The sequence below is a fragment of the Mesitornis unicolor genome, unplaced genomic scaffold (genome assembly GCF_000695765.1).
Source record: "Mesitornis unicolor isolate BGI_N332 unplaced genomic scaffold, ASM69576v1 scaffold4758, whole genome shotgun sequence".
In the NCBI taxonomy this organism is placed as follows: domain Eukaryota; kingdom Metazoa; phylum Chordata; class Aves; order Mesitornithiformes; family Mesitornithidae; genus Mesitornis; species Mesitornis unicolor.
In genome coordinates, this window is record NW_010199680.1 from 111881 (window position 1) to 127860 (window position 15980).

Below are 15980 nucleotides of genomic sequence, written 5' to 3' on the forward strand. Positions count from 1 at the left end.
TGTTCTAAGCACTTACTTCATGAGTGATTTCAGTTATGACTAATGGTGTAGTCAGCTCACCTAGCCTGGAAGTTTTTACCAGAAGTGTCTGTAATTATTTTGCAGTGAAGTAAGATGGTGTTTTCTCCGTATACTTTACTTAGTGTTATTTACCACTGAGTGGAATCTTCTGTTTGTTTTGCATGAGTCCAAGCCTATGCCTGAATAAACCATTACCTGATACTAATGTATCAGTGCTTGTAATGTATGTGCTTACTGGTTGCTGCACTACATGCTGCAAGTTAGTGATAGTGTTTTTATGTTATGTCCGTTTTATGCTGATTTCAGAAGAGAGAAAGGAAATGCATCTGTGTTTATTGTCATTCTTAATAGCTTTCACAGGCACTTGTGAACCCAGGCAATTTCAGTGTCCGGACCATCGCTGTATAGACCCGTTCTATGTCTGCGATGGAGACAAAGACTGTATAGATGGTGCTGATGAGCGTGACTGCAGTAAGTGGATCTTCGTTTATTGAATGCCTCTTTATTGTTTCCTCACTCTTACCCTCTGAGGGGGCTTTGGTGACCTCATTTTACCAGCTCCAAGATAACAGAATGCATAATAAACCTATCCTTAGATTTACCCTGTTTGTGATGCTTGTTTTAGCATTTTAGAAAGCCCTTTGATATCTAGGTTGGTTGCAGAGGCTGAGATCTGTTTCCTTTGAGATTCCAAGGTCTCTGCATTTTCTGTGTCCCAGGGAAATCATGGTGTTCAGTGGAACTTGGACTCCTGATATCGTATCTGACTTGGGCACCTGTAGAGAAATTGGATGCAGTCTCGCTCTGTAAAAGAAATAACACTAATATTTATTTGTTTTGTAGTATATAACTGCAGTGCCACAGAGTTTAAATGTCTAAGTGGAGACCAGTGTATCAGCTCTTACTACCAGTGTGATGGTGTTTTTGACTGTAATGATCACTCAGATGAGACTGATTGCCGTAAGTATATTAATGCTGAAAGAAAGGCTTCACTTATTAGGTCATGCTTCCGAAAACTTCCTTTATCTGCTATATCAAATAATTGGCACTACTGTCCTTAAAACTTTAAAATTCTTTTTAGTGAAACTTGTCTCATTTTTTTTTCTGAACAGAAATCTCAAACACAGTAGGTTCTAGCTCAGGAGCAGATTTTTAGTAGAGTTTAGTATTCTTTTAGTAGAGTTTGTATTCTTTTTGGCACCAACTTTTTGTGTTATTTGGCGTCTCAGTCTCAGGGTTTAAAGGAAAATTAAGAAGTGTGTTCATCTCGAAAACTGAAAACTTGTATATGTGAGAGTTAGGTTGAAACTTTTCCTTGAGTAATTTTTTAGATTTAAGTTCGTTAGAATGTTGCAATGCAGGCTGGTGAGAACTTGTTTCAGCAAGTAATTTCATATTGCTTTGGTCATGTGCACAGAGATCAATATACATAAATATCAACATGTGCTTGCTCAAAAGATAACAATAGTGGAATTGCCTTGTTCACCATATTACAAAGCAGGAGTTAAATTGGTCAGATTCTGAAATGTCATGTAGGTTGACTGACTGTGATTCTATGCCCTGATCTAAAAGCAACACAGTTCTTAACAGTATTATGACTACTTTACAGGAGATGAAATGGACGTAGTGATTTTGCTTCTCTGTTTAAAATGGAAACAGCATCTAAAATGTTGAATGTCACTGTTTTAGCTACAAGACCACCAGGGATGTGCCACCAGAATGAATTCCAATGTCAGTCAGATGGCAATTGTGTTCCTGCTAACTGGGAATGTGATGGGCATCTTGACTGTGCAGATGGCTCAGATGAACATCATAGATGTCCTGCCAGGACCTGTCCTCCGTCTCTTTTCCGCTGTGATAACGGCAACTGTGTCTATCGAGCATGGATCTGTGATGGTGATAATGACTGCAGGGATATGAGTGATGAGAGAGATTGTCCTACTCAGCCTTTCCGGTGCCCCAGCTGGCAGTGGCAATGTCCAGGTCACAGTATCTGTGTGAATCTGAGCAAAGTATGTGATAATTCTGCTGATTGTCCCAATGGAGCTGATGAATCCCCACTGTGCAGTAAGTTACTGTTCAGACATCTACTATAGCCTACTATGTGCTATGGCTTCAGAAAGAAATGGAATGTCCAGCATACTGTGTTTAGTGCAGCAGCACTTCTAACAGAAATTGTGAGCATGCTGAAATTAGAGCTCAAATTACTGAGTGGAACTTGCTTGCAGTGGAAGGAGACTCAAATGGTGACTGATGAATTCATTATGTATCTCCAATCCTGTGCTCTGAGTTCAAATGTGACTTCCACTGACTTCAGTATAGGTTTTTATGTAGCAATATGGAATGAGCTTTGTGTTCCTGAGCATATTCACTGAAGCACGGTATGCTTTGAGTTCAGATGAAATGTGATTCAGTCCTTAATATTTTCCTTTAAATTTCTAACTTCAAAAATCATGGAAAAAATCTGAAAACTCATGTGTAGCCAGAATTTGTATTTATGTTGATTATTAATTGATTTAAGCTTAACCTTTTTCTTTCTTTCCTTTCTTCCTTCCTCCTCCTCCTCTTTAATCAATGCACATTCTCAGATGAACCCCAGCCAGGTATGATTATAAATTATTTTAAATTATGGTTTATTAATACAGTTTTAGGTTTGGAGTAGTACAGTAATTTTTTTATATTTCTAGCTAGTTTTAGAAAACTTTTTCATAAATTCTTAGACAATGAGAATGCTGTTTAGCATTCATCTAACGGGATTCAGTAGAACACACCACATTGTTATCTGCCTTTACATGCAGTGTGAGTGTTATATTTTGCAAAAGGGCCTCAGTGCAGTCTCACAACGCATAACTGATGGTTGTGCAGTCATATTCTAGCAGCAATCTTAGGCTAGTATTGCAATTGCAAAGTGTTAAATTTAGCATGAGCAGCTTTTCTTTAACTATTTCCTTATTTCCTTCCTGAACCCCATTTTAGACCAGGAGAGCTGCTCTGACAATAATGCCGGCTGCACTCATGAGTGTATTCAAGGACCCTTTGGAGCTCAGTGTACTTGTCCTGTTGGATACCAGCTTGCAAATGACTCCAAGACCTGTGAAGATATTAATGAATGTGACCCTCCAGGCTTTTGTAGTCAGCATTGTTACAATGAGAGGGGGTCTTTTCGGTGTTACTGTGATGACGGATACATTCTAGAAACCAATGGGAAGACTTGTAAAGCAGCAGGTGAGGAACATTTCTGTCAACCTAAAGAACGACAACAGTGTCTGGAAAATGTCCAGCTTTGCCATTTTAATATTGTTCTCTTTTAAAAGAGCTGATGTAAACGGCCACTTAGAGCTGTTCATGTCAGATGATTTTAAGTATTAAAACTGTCAGCTTAATTGGAAACTATTATTTGATTAAAACAGTATATTTAAATTAACACTGTAATTTTTAACCCTGGAATAGGCAAAAAATAATATTCTGGAGAAAAGCAGTGCTAGGCATCTGTAAGCCATAGGTTAAAATGTGTTCTTTATAAGGCTCAGTGCTCACAGAGTGTTTAAATCCCAGCCTTTCGGAAGACTTACCTGTGCTGTATTTTCCTCATTTCTGAAGAACAAACGACACTGTCACAGCCTAGCTGTCTGTTGGTCTGTGTCTCTTATGTAGTACACTGACAGCACAGAGGAGCTGTGTACCCAGTGGCGTTTGTCTCTACAGATTTCCTGGTTCAGGAATATACTCAGGTTGTGGAAGACTCTCGCAATTTACCTGCAAATACGTCTGGCCCTTACTAATAGGAAGTTGATCATAGTTTGCTGTCTTTATGGTTGCTACTCTTCAGTGCTTTTTCAGCAGTTTATCAGTGTAGGCTGCTGCGTAGCAATCTAACCACAACAACCTATGGCTTTCCTGTAAGCTCTTTGTTCTTCCTGCTGCCCATGCAGTCTAAAAGGGGGAAAAAAGAAAAGAGCAGAGTGGCTAAAAAGAAGGAAGAACCAAGCTGTGTAGAGTATTGGAGGTGCACAAGAACTTTGGGGAACGAATCAGGGCTGGGAGCTAAGAGTGATTTATGGAGGAATGAGGGCTGGGTGTCAGCAGCACACTGGCTGGACAGTGGGGAAGAGGACCCAAGATCCAGATATGAGACTGGAAGAAGAGTCTAGTAGAAAGAATAAATGATGGAGAAAATGATTTTATCATATCCAAGCTGGATATGTTAAAATATCCTGTCCTGAGAGTTTATTTGAATTTGTCCTTTTGATATATATATGTAGATACAATAGCTTTGATGCTATAAAGCCTTGTCAAAATACTCAGTGTTTCTTTTCCTTACAGAGTGACTGCTGAATAGTTTATTGGTTTATTTTAATTTCTTTTCCTTTGACAGAGTCTGGGAATCTTCTTTTGCTGGTGGCAAGTCGTAACCAGATTGTTGTGGACAACATCACCTCTCAGTCACACAGTATTTATTCTCTTATTCGGAATGGGAGAAATATTGTGGCTATTGATTTTGATTCAGTCACAGATCGTATCTTTTGGTCTGATACAGCGCAGGATAAAATCTGGAGTGCTTATCAAAATGGGACTGACCGAAGAATAGTAAGTTTTGCTGAGTTATTCTTGTTTCTTCGTTGCAGAGAGAAAATTAGGACACTGTATTTCCAGTTAAAAGAGGAGAAGAGGGAAATCTCAGCATAGTGAGAGGAGAGACAACATAGACAAAGTGAAATAACTTTGCAGATACTAAGCCAACATTTCATATAGCTTTTTGAAAAAGAAAACTGAGTGCTTGCAAGAAGCCCTTTTTAACATCAGGCCATAAGTTGATTTTCCTATTAGTAAATGCTAACTTCTCCAATAGGCCCACTGAAGTTGTAGGATTGGTTGGGTATACGCTTTGTTGGTGCTTTGAATGTGTACATTGTGACTCATCTGCGTAAGAGACCTGAAAATGTTTGAGATTTGGTTTCCCATTTTCCATAACTCTAGAAATGGAAAGGGTAAAAATTTAATATCAACTTGTTTGTTCTGTCTTTCTCTCCTCTTTCTTTTAATTTTTGTTACTAAACAGGTGTTTGACAGTGGTGTCACCGTGACTGAAAGTATAGCGGTAGATTGGGTAGGTCGCAATCTTTACTGGACAGACTTTGTTCTGGAAACAATTGAAGTCTCTAAAATGGATGGGAGCCACAGGACTGTGCTGATTAGTGAAAATATAACAAACCCAAGGGGACTAGTGTTAGATCCCAGAATTGAGTAAGATTTTTTTAATGTTTTGTTTTGAAATGATTTTATGATGTAACAATATTCAAATTTGAGATATGCCCAAATCGTATTGTGATTGTAAATGACAATTGGAAGAGAAAAGACAATTTTTAAAAATACTGTGTTTGCAGAGTTAATTTAACACTTAAAGTCATGTGGTAATTATTTGTAATCTGCTGCTCTGTTTCACTGTAACAGGATGTATTTTCCCTGTAAAACAGATTTTCCTGTATTTGCTTCCTAGTTAAGAACTATTAACTCAGAATTCTGGTGCATCATTATCGGTTGGTGGTATACCACAAACCTACATGTAATACAATGTGGTATGCCCACCTGGTAAGGTGCAGGTTCCTGCATAGCTGCAAATCTAAAATAATTAGCTTTACCATATTAATGTTATCACAAAATCACCTTCCCATTTCAGACGCCAAGTGGCATAGAGTAAATGGAAAGTTATGATTTGAACTGTTCATGTACAAACTCTATTTTTTGAGCTCTTCAGTGCCTTGAACTCTGTTTACTGCCAGCCGTGTGGGGCTCTTCAGTTATAGCCCTGTTAGCATTATCAGTGCATACCTGTAAAAGTACAAATACATATCAAGTGATTATTTGGCAACTGGAGCATCAGCGTTGTAAAACAGTGATGACAGTAGCTTCTGTATGCTGCTACTACCGACAAATGAAAACAGCAGTAGAAGTATTGAAAGAATTTTTACAACAGCAATTATGGTAGTATCTTAAGTAAGCACGTTGCCGAAATGAATAATTTCGGTATCGTTGTGTAGGACTTTTCTTAACAAGGTTGTTTATATATTTTGGCTAAGACTTTGTGTAACATTTCTCAGTAGGCAGCTAGGTTTTTTCAGACTGGTAACCACAGTTCATTTTTTTCAGTGCTCATGTAATGTTCTGGACTGACTGGGGCCAAAACGCTCGAATTGAAAAAGCCAGCATGGATGGCAAAATGCGAACAGTGATTGTTGACAACAAAATCTACTGGCCCAATGGACTCTCCATTGATTACCCAAATAAACTGCTCTATTTTGCCGATGCTTATCTCGATTATATTGATTTTTGTGATTACAATGGAAACCACAGGCGACAGGTGGTTGCAAGCGATTTGGTAAGATTAATAAGAAACCATTGTTTTCCCCTGTCCTTGCTGATAGTACTTAAAAATGTATTTGCACTGTCGTGGACTTGAATATATATTTCTTCGAAATACTTGGGTGAAGCAGATACGAAGTATTTTAGCTGCTTACTACAGCTGGACGAAGAAGAATGGCATATTCTATTCACTGCCTCTCAGGAAATCTCCAGCAGAACCTGGAGCTGAGTGTAGATTTAGCGCTTTAGACAATTCTCATTTTTTCTGGCTGTATGCATGAAGTCTAAACATGACAGCTGACTGCTACTGCTAGCTGGTGCATTTGCTGTAGGCAAATACAGTACAAAACTCTCCCCAGTCACCTTCTGGGAGTGATGATTGTTGCTACTCTTGACAGCAGAGAAGGTTTTTGTGCTGCCGGGACTTGCTGCGTGCAGAGCACTTTGTGAAAACTGTCCTCTTCAGGCTATCTCGTGATGAAGTGCTGCTGGCAGCTTCTAGCGCCGTCCCTGTACCAGCACAGGAGTTCAGGTGTTCAGTTGGTACACATAAGCTGGTACACATACCCACGTGTATGTTTTCAAGAATTGAACCTTGGGGCTTTTATTTTTGTCTAGAGAGACAGTTCTTGTTAAATAGGAACTAGTGCAGTCTTTCTTGCCCCAGTCCTAGTTTTCTGTGATTTAGATAAGCCACGTTCTTCAACCCTCTGGTAAACTGTAGGGGAGCTTATCAGAGATGCAAGGTCTTGACAGGTCCATGACTCTCACTAGACATTTCCTCCAGTGCCCATGAAAAGCTACAATTAAGTCTTTATCTGTTGTTTCCCTGTGTTTCACCGTACAGTTAAGACTGCTTTGTTAATTCCTCATGCTGTACATCTCACAGGGTTTAGTTAGCATTTTCATTTTTAAAAAGTATATGTCCTCCATAATAATGTCTTGTTTTCAGGCAATAGATGATGTTTAATTTTCTTTTGCTGAAATATATCTTTTGAGACACAGCTCCTTCTTTCTTATTTTTTAAATTATGCTCAGCTCTACTGTTGCTTCCTTGCTAGCTTTACATATACAGATCTCCAGAACTAAACTGGCAAACTTCCTTGCCTTTCAGATACTGCAGCATCCCCATGCTTTAGCTGTCTTTGAAGATTTTGTGTACTGGAGTGATCGCTACACTAATCGAGTAATTCGGGCCAATAAATGGCATGGAGGAAACCAGACAGTTATGATTTATAACATTCACCAGCCTTTGGGCCTTGTGGCAGTCCACTCTGTAAAGCAACCTCATGGTAAGTTCGGCAAAACAGCTTTGGTAATTACAAAAAGAAGCCATGCAGTAATGCCATGCATAGGCCCTCCTGCAATCAGTCTTGTCAGCAAATGGCCTGGGTTAAAACAAGCAAATAATTCATGCTATTGACTTGCAGTTTAAAGTCATTTTAGCCTATCCAACCTCATAAACCAACCTGTCCAGCCTGCTGTTAAGGGATAGTAACCTAGGCAGCGTTGTAAGCTTAATGACTAGCACAACAGAACACTATAGAAGTAGTATGTGCCATTTTCTTGCACTTCATTTTGCATGTTTTTATAAGAAAACTTGAGCATTTTTGGAAAGGATTTTAATTTTACAATTTGTTTCTGTGACATACCAGATTCACTTCCTCGTATGTTAATAATATGCTTTTAGACAAGATTACTGTCATCATCCTTCTCTGAAAGCACTTTTGTATTGTTTTACTTAATGAAATAAAAACTAACCCCCCTCACTGCGTTCAGTATTCCCTCTGAGATCCTATGGAAGGGATCTTTTGCAGCTGAGAGTGTAAATTTTATTTTTTCCTTTTCTTTCTGTTAGGTAGAGTTGTCTTCCAAATCAGGCTTTCCGTTGTTTCATGTCATGACTTGAAGAGTGGGAAATATATTGACACAAATATTGGCTCTCATTGTTTCTGCTGTACTTCTTGTGTATGGAGTGTTTTTGCTTAATAAATATTACAATTACTTTTTTTTTTCCTTTCATACAAGGGAGAGTGGAGGCTTGCATCTAAGTAGGGTGCTAGTAATTTCAGGGGTATACTTGTTTTGTATTGCTTGTGGTTCTTGGAAATAAAGAACTTAAATTTTCAATTTTAAGCAGATAACAAAACTGATTTAATGCTGGATTGATACTATCAGTAACAATGACATTGAATATTCTTTCCAGTTTCTCACATTGTTACAGTTGCTAATACTTCCTTTTGTTCTTTCCAGCTATCAATTCTTGTGCGTCATCCCCTTGTAGCCACCTCTGCTTGCTTTCTTCGTCTGGACCACTATTTTTTTCCTGTGCTTGTCCTTCAGGATGGATGCTTTCTCCTGATAACAGGAACTGCATGAGAGGTAGGGCAGTAATAATGAGAGATGAACAAAAAAGACCTGACACTGTCAAATCCATCCCTCTGCCAGGCAAAAAGCATACTTCAGATCTGTTGGGGGCTGCTCATGAAATCAAGCTGGGGGGCTGTTCCAGGCAGACTTCATTTAAGAAGCACAGAATGTACCTGGCCTAAAGGTTTGAGGCCAGGTTATGGAAAGAACTCGTTTAGCCATTCAGGTGCTTCTTTTGGGGAAAATGAATGAACTCAATTTTCTCTTAGGCACTTTAAAGAAGCCGCTTTGTAAAATTTGTCAACACATTGAATGTTTTGCTGTTGGAATACATCTGGATGGAGCTTAGTTTCAGTTAAAAAGGAAAATATGTTCTGGCAGAATATTGTCCTTCTCATTGTAGATATTTGGCCTGGAAACCTGTTTTTAAGAACTGTAATTGTAAGAATGTAGGGATGCGGGACTAGAAGGGACTTTCTGGGTCGTTTGAGACTGTTTCCCTCTTGTCTTTGACCGCTATCTCATACCTCCCCTTTTACTGGTCGAGCTCCAGTTTAAGATTGATTTGGTTTCTTGCCCCTAAAACTCACTGAACTTCACAATTTTGATATTTGGAAACCCTCTGATTTTCTGTTCAAATATAGTCTGTCCCCAGTATATGCCCATATATTATGCCAGAAGTCAGTCACAATCTTTTGGTTTCCTCTGATCAGAAGAGATGCTCTCCCTGTTCCTCATCACTCTCTTCAGCCTGTCTGAACTAATGCATTTTGGAATTTAGATAAGAATTTCACAGCTTGAACTTTCTCCCTCACCAGTGTAGAAAAAAATGGTATGCCAAATGTAGGTGGTTTGGATACACAGCCTAAAGTTACAGATGCTACAGACGATGCAGCTCCAACAGAGCTAACCTTTGCAAACAAACATTCATATCAAAAAGTACCACTGAACTTTCTTTAAACAGTCCACAGACCTCAATGATTTGTAAAAGTCGTTTGGCCAATTAACTTAATAAAAGAAAGTCACAAAAATTCAAATTACCGGCAGGCAGGCTGTGACCAGAAATTTGACTGATGAATTTTGTCACATGAAGCATTCATTATTAATTTTTCCCTCAGTTGTATTGATATAAAGTGTGTTTTGGTGCCTCCCTAATAGCAGAGCTTCAAACCACTGAAATGTCAGTAGAAATTTTCTTTGCCATGAACTAACACTAAAAATCTGTGTCAGTCAAAAGATCCTTTTCTTTTAAGTCTAAATTTTAAAAGCTATATCACACTCTTCCTGTGTGATGCTTAGCAGTGTGTTCTTTAAAGAGCTGTACTGCATTCACGTTTTCCTTAGCAGCAGTAAGAGAATTACTAATTTATATATTTAACATAAATGTTATATAGATTATAATTTGTCATGTAAACCTTTTAACCTCATTAACTTTAAGAATTGCAGAAGTTATATTAATGTCTATCTGATTTTAGATCTGCATAGCTCAGCGAATTTGTTCTGTTGCCCTTGATATGAAGAGCAATCAGACTGTATGGATTTGCATAGGTGTTGAACTTAAAGGAAGCAATCACAGAATTTTTTTGGTAGAAGTTAATTGTTTTAAATGAGACTATCAGACTTCTAAAGTACAAACAGTCTAGCCTAGACGGTTCACAAGTCTGTGTCAGCAGGATTCAGTAGCGTTGTGCTGTATACAATTAGAAAGGGAATAACGATTCCAGTTCATGTCTGCATTGGAACAAGTTCACACGAGTTTATCTGTTCCTTGTAGATGTCTTATGGAAGAGCTCTGGCATGCCACGTTCTTAGGGGAGTAAAAAAAATGGAAGTCATCCAAGAATTTGACAGTTGGAGCTAGCTATATGTCTTCAGTCAGTTATTTGCCAAAATGTGGTTTTGTGCTGAGGTAAACGGTATTTAAGCTTATGTCAAATTTGACAAATAGTTCAAGCTGCGACAGAAGTATGGAGAGTGATGTTTGACACGTAATGGTACTGTGATTTGTGGCTTTTCGTGTCAAAATTTTCACTGCAAAATTTATGTAAATGTGTTGGGCAGTCAGTGAATAAAATAAAAACAAAACCCAAGAAAACAAAAAGTCTTGGATGTATTACAAAAGCTGAAATGGGTTACTGCTCTCTTCCATGCAGCAGCAGCAGCCCAGTTCTCTATCAAGTGGTAGCTTGTGCCTATGGAGAGAAGAGGCTGGAATTCGTTCTCCTAGGGTGAAAGCACAAGGAAGAGGGGTATTGGTGATGAGGAAATTCTCTTCCCCTACTCCCTAGCAGATGAGAAGGGAAGTTGCTGACTCACACTCTACAGTTCTCCAGTGCATTTTCTCAGATCACCTGACTAAATGGCTTTTGTTAATAAACTTTAAGCATAAACAAGTTTACTGAAAAGTAAATATACTATAAGGGAGTGTGTCTGCTCCCTTAAAGATAAAACAAGAAAACATGGTACTGCAGTTATATTTAATTACAGTAAAGACCTTGCTTGTGAGTCCTTCATAATGAACCCATCTCAGGCATGTCCTGGGGAGTCCTCAGAGCTTTGTCCCGCTGGTTCCCATTCTCAGATTTGAAAAAGCTGCTCAGAGCAGCTGTGTGAGTTTGCATCTTCCCTTGGCCAGCAGTGAGCGATCCTGCCTCGTTTACTTCCTTCTGCTTAGAATTTGCTTGCATGTGCGTTGTGATTGCACAGTGCTGCAACTTTAAATATCACAAGAATTACAGTAACTGCTAACCTCACTGCTAGTGAGGGAACAAACTTACAGGTGAGTGGTTGCAAAACGTTTCTGGTAACATTCAGCCATTCTCAGCATCAGGGAACTTCTGGGTGGTGGAGGGGGAGCACATCATAATGGCATTTTCTTGATCAGACACAACTCTGAATTACATTGTATGTTTTCACAGTTGAACACCCTTTCCTTATTGCTGTAAGAGATAATATAATTTATGGGATTTCTCTGAACCCTGAAGAGAAGACAAATGATGCTATGGTTCCAATAGCAGGAGTTCAAAATGGTGTTGATGTTGACTTTGATGACTCCGAACAGATGATTTATTGGGTTGAAAATCCAGTAAGTTAGTATTTGTTTTCAAAATGTGCATTAAAGTAAGACTTCTTATTTTAAAGTACTGTTTTTGAGTGAAATATATTGGCATTGTGGGTAAGAATTTTGATAAGTATAACTGAAATAATGAAAGGGGGTTTGGGGATTTTTTTGTTTTCGGGTGAGGGTTTGGTGGGATTTTTTCCCTACTAGGGTAAGATAAAGAAGCTTAATCTCCTTTGTAAATTAATTTTCATCTTTGTCAGCTGAAATACTTGATAAATGCTATTTCTGGCTCAGCCAGCGACATGAACAGGAAATACCGGAAAGCACTGACAGAACCATACTCTCAGCCCCCCTTTCGTGCAGTCCCCTTTCTCCTCTCTCTTGACTTAGGACTTAATTCTGCAGACACAGCCAGAACGCTTCTCCATAGGACCGGTACATTGGACACCATGGCACTAAACATTACAATGAAAATTATTCATTAGAAATAAATAAATTTTAGAAATAGAATTAAATTTTCATTAGAATGAAAATTCATGCATCTGATCTGAGTGCTTAATGAAGTAGTGCAGTAGAGAGGCATCTTTCTCTTTAGATAGAAGAAAATGGTTGCAGTCACAACAATTTCCAGATAGCACATATAAGGCTTATAGATCTAAAAACCCAGTTGGAACAATTTTTATGTTTGACTAAGCATTTTTAATACCTGTCCTGAACTAAGAAACTCTGTGTGTTCCTAAGGCTGACTTGCCACAGTAAATTCCCAGTTTTTGCAGGGTGGACTCTTAAAAGAGAAATCTGTGGAAGTCTGGGAGATGGATGTGGTAGGAAACTGCTGATTTGGCAATATGTGTTCACTCTTGGAAACTTAAAAGCAGTCTTTTTTCAAGAACAGAAGTGCTTAGGTCCCGGAGGAATATAACGGTAGATAAGAAGATTGCCACAGTTATGTTTTACAGAAACAACTCATGCTAAGTTGTTCACTTTCATCCACACAAGATTTACCTTTTTTCCCCTACCTGTTATCATTATGGTTTGTAGGTTTGAAGTAAAACTAAGTTTAAAAATCACTCATTTTAAAGCCTTTTCTGTGTCACTCATAACAGAATTAGAATTTATTTAATTATTTATCATTTTAAAGTTCAAATGCTTAGTTCCCACAGAGTGTTTAAATAGATCTGTTTAACCAAACCTTTACCCAAGAAGCTAGATAAATACTCAGGAATCTATTTGATCCTCCGTGCAGTCTGAAAACAATGTTCATGACAGATACAGCTGACATTTACAAGAGGTTGAGCAGTCGTGTAGGAGGTCATGAGCTGATATATCCACTAACAGAGCTGGCAAGTGAAATGCCAGGTGCCTCTGCAGACTGAGTGTGGGTAAGTGCTGTATTTTAGTTAGGTCTGGATCTTCAGCCTGACAAATCCGTGACCGTGAGCTGTGTCCCCATGTGTACCCCTGACCTGCAGGACTCAGGGTGCTGTTGCTCCCAGACAAAGCTGAGACACCTGTGTCAGTCATGGCTCACTCTGAAAACAGATGTTTTTCTAGTTTCTAATGACAGAAGCAAGTTTGCCTACTTTCTTAATTGTGGTGGTTGTCTACTACCACAAGGCCTCTTCCTTAACACCGTGTTTTGCCTCCATCCATTGCATGTTTGAGTTTTCCTGAGGTTTGTCTGCACTTGCATAGTTTGTAGCTGTAATTTCACTGCCAGTGTTAGCAGGAGTTGAAGCTTTAGTTAGAGTTCAGGTGAACATCCATCAACTTGAACGCTCTGTTTGAAGCAAACTCAGGAAACAGATAAATATCAGAGTCCTTCCCATTCTACTTGAAAAACACTTCCCAAGTATTTTTATCTTCAGCTGTCATGTTCCATAGATTATTAATTGTAAATGTCAATAATAGGCAGGAGAATTCCTGTCTTTAAAGTGGCTATCATACTAGACACTGTTGTAAATATTGAACGTCCATCATGCTTTCAAAATAGGGTTTATACCATACCAAAAGTTATTCTACTTTTCTACCTTTTTCTGTAGATCTAGGGATTCAAGGACAGGTTAATTTGCAAATAGCACTGCATTGAATTACATTAGGGTTCAGCAAGCAGCACTCTACCAATATCTAAGAAATTCTACCTATTTAATCCAGCAGTGAATTTCTTTTTCAGGTTTTTGCCATCTGATATCTTGATTCCTTTCTGAAGCACCATTTTTAATTCTTCCCTGAGATATTTAGACAGTGTACTGATACCATGGTAACAAAGCAATTAAGAAAATGCATGGACCAAATGCTCACTGGGTGCTTTTCCTAAAGCTGATTCTACCTTGTTTCTGCTCTGAGATGGCAACTGCAACCTGCTTTCCATTTTTTTACGGCCTAGGCCTACTCTATCTCTGCCTTTATCTCCTCCCTTCCTGAACTGGGCTAGTGGTATCTGCACAGCTTCTGTCTTCAAGTGATGCAGAGTTCAGCCTCTAACGGTGCACTGTGTGTTCTGTCCCTTCGAGCCGACTGTGCCTTTCTGTCTTTCCAGCAAAGAGTCAGAGCAGAGCAGACGCACTGCATGTGTTGCCTCAGTGAAGAACTGGGGTGGTGGGTCCCAGTGCTACCTTGTCCGGGAGCCTGTACCACAGAGTGAGATCTTCCTAGGACAGGTGCAGAATTTCTGCATCAGTGGAAGAGGAAGTAGTTAGTGAGGAGAGAAACAGATTGCGACTGTTGCTCATAGCTCCCCTAATCTTACTGACCTCTTCTCCAAGAGGTTTAATAATGAGCGATAGCTGCCGGTATTTCAGTTCTGCATTAACACTAGTGAAAGATTCACATGATAATAGGGAGGACTTCTGCAGAACTACTGTAAAATTGGCATGACCTGAAGAAAGCTCAGGAAAGCAGCTACAGTGACCACTTCAGACCTTTATCTGCCTTTTCTCTCTCTAGTGCTTGCTTACATCATGCTTTAGCATCACATGCTGTAGTTAATACCATAGAATCTGCAAGGTGTAACTTGTCATTTCAAGGGTTACCCTAATGAAGAAAGCTGCACAGATAATCTTAGTCTTGGTTCTTAATATTACAGCTTATTAAAAATACGGTTCTCAAATATTTATGCATGGAGAGTGCACTATTTTCTTTTACTAGATTTCAGGTCTATTCACGGTGGTCAGCTGCGAGGTACCCTTGTAAAAAATCTTTTGGTAATGAAATACAAATTATGTAGGTGTGACGTGCATAGCTTAAATATATACAGTTCAGCCTTATCAAAGATAGTGATTTTATTTCTGTTGAGCAGGTTTTGGTTGGTGAGTGATAATGTCTCTTTACACTGGATAATTATGATTTACAATAATATTTTTACCATGTTTATGCATTAAGCGTATACCAATACGTTTCTCTCTACTGGATTTCCATTTTGCTAAGCAAAAGTTGTAATTCAACATAGGTGCTCATGTAGTTGGAACGGTGTGGTGCTTTCTGTTCGTGACATTTTCTCACATTTGTTATCTTTTTTTTTACAAGGGTGAAATTCACAGGGTGAGGTCAGATGGAGCCAACAGGACAGTTTTTGCTCCAGCAGCTGTTATTGGTGCTCCTTTTGGTCTGGCATTGGACTGGATATCTGCAAACTTGTATTACAGTAACCCAGGGACACAGTCAATTGAGGTAATTATTTAAGAAGGACAACGGGATAGTAAGAGCCTAGATTTTTCACTGCTATGTGTACAGGTTGAAATTACTAATGTATTTTTTAGTGAAAAACTGACGTTAGATTTATTTCGAGATGCAAACAGTCTGTAGAAAGGTACTGTACACTCTTGAAGAGATAATCCTAAATTTGAGCATAGTCAAAAAGACTGGAAGTAGTATATTCTGGGTGCTTTATTTGTGCATAGATTTTTATTTTTTCCTCCCTCCGCCCTCTTCAAGTCATTAGGCTTCTGGTGTTTGGCACACAACCTCTTTGATTACTAGACTTACTGTTATTATTACTGTTCTCACTTCAGATCAGTGATCTCAATGCAGTGCCTCTGATAGTAAAGGAATGCTGCCATCAAATGCAGTAAGATCCACTCCCAAATGCTTTAATATCACATTGTGTAGGTTTCTGGAGTCTACCAGTCTGATGGTATGTGAAGGATAAAATTGTCATTTAGTGTAG

At 38.8% G+C, this 15980-nt stretch overlaps 1 protein-coding gene across 1 annotated transcript in view; it reads left to right on the forward strand.

The window, feature by feature from the left end:
• LOC104544601 (low-density lipoprotein receptor-related protein 2-like) overlaps positions 1–15980 on the forward strand; it is a gene marked incomplete at its 3' end in the record, with an annotated part of 68642 nt that overhangs the window by 50901 nt on the left and 1761 nt on the right. The window contains exons 23-34 of the mRNA XM_010189520.1: positions 373–492; positions 865–981; positions 1711–2088; positions 2610–2624; positions 2998–3246; positions 4397–4608; positions 5081–5265; positions 6169–6397; positions 7496–7673; positions 8635–8763; positions 11670–11836; positions 15341–15484. Of these exons, the coding sequence (XP_010187822.1) occupies positions 373–492; positions 865–981; positions 1711–2088; positions 2610–2624; positions 2998–3246; positions 4397–4608; positions 5081–5265; positions 6169–6397; positions 7496–7673; positions 8635–8763; positions 11670–11836; positions 15341–15484 (2123 nt within the window). The remainder of the gene's footprint in view (positions 1–372; positions 493–864; positions 982–1710; positions 2089–2609; positions 2625–2997; positions 3247–4396; positions 4609–5080; positions 5266–6168; positions 6398–7495; positions 7674–8634; positions 8764–11669; positions 11837–15340; positions 15485–15980) is intronic.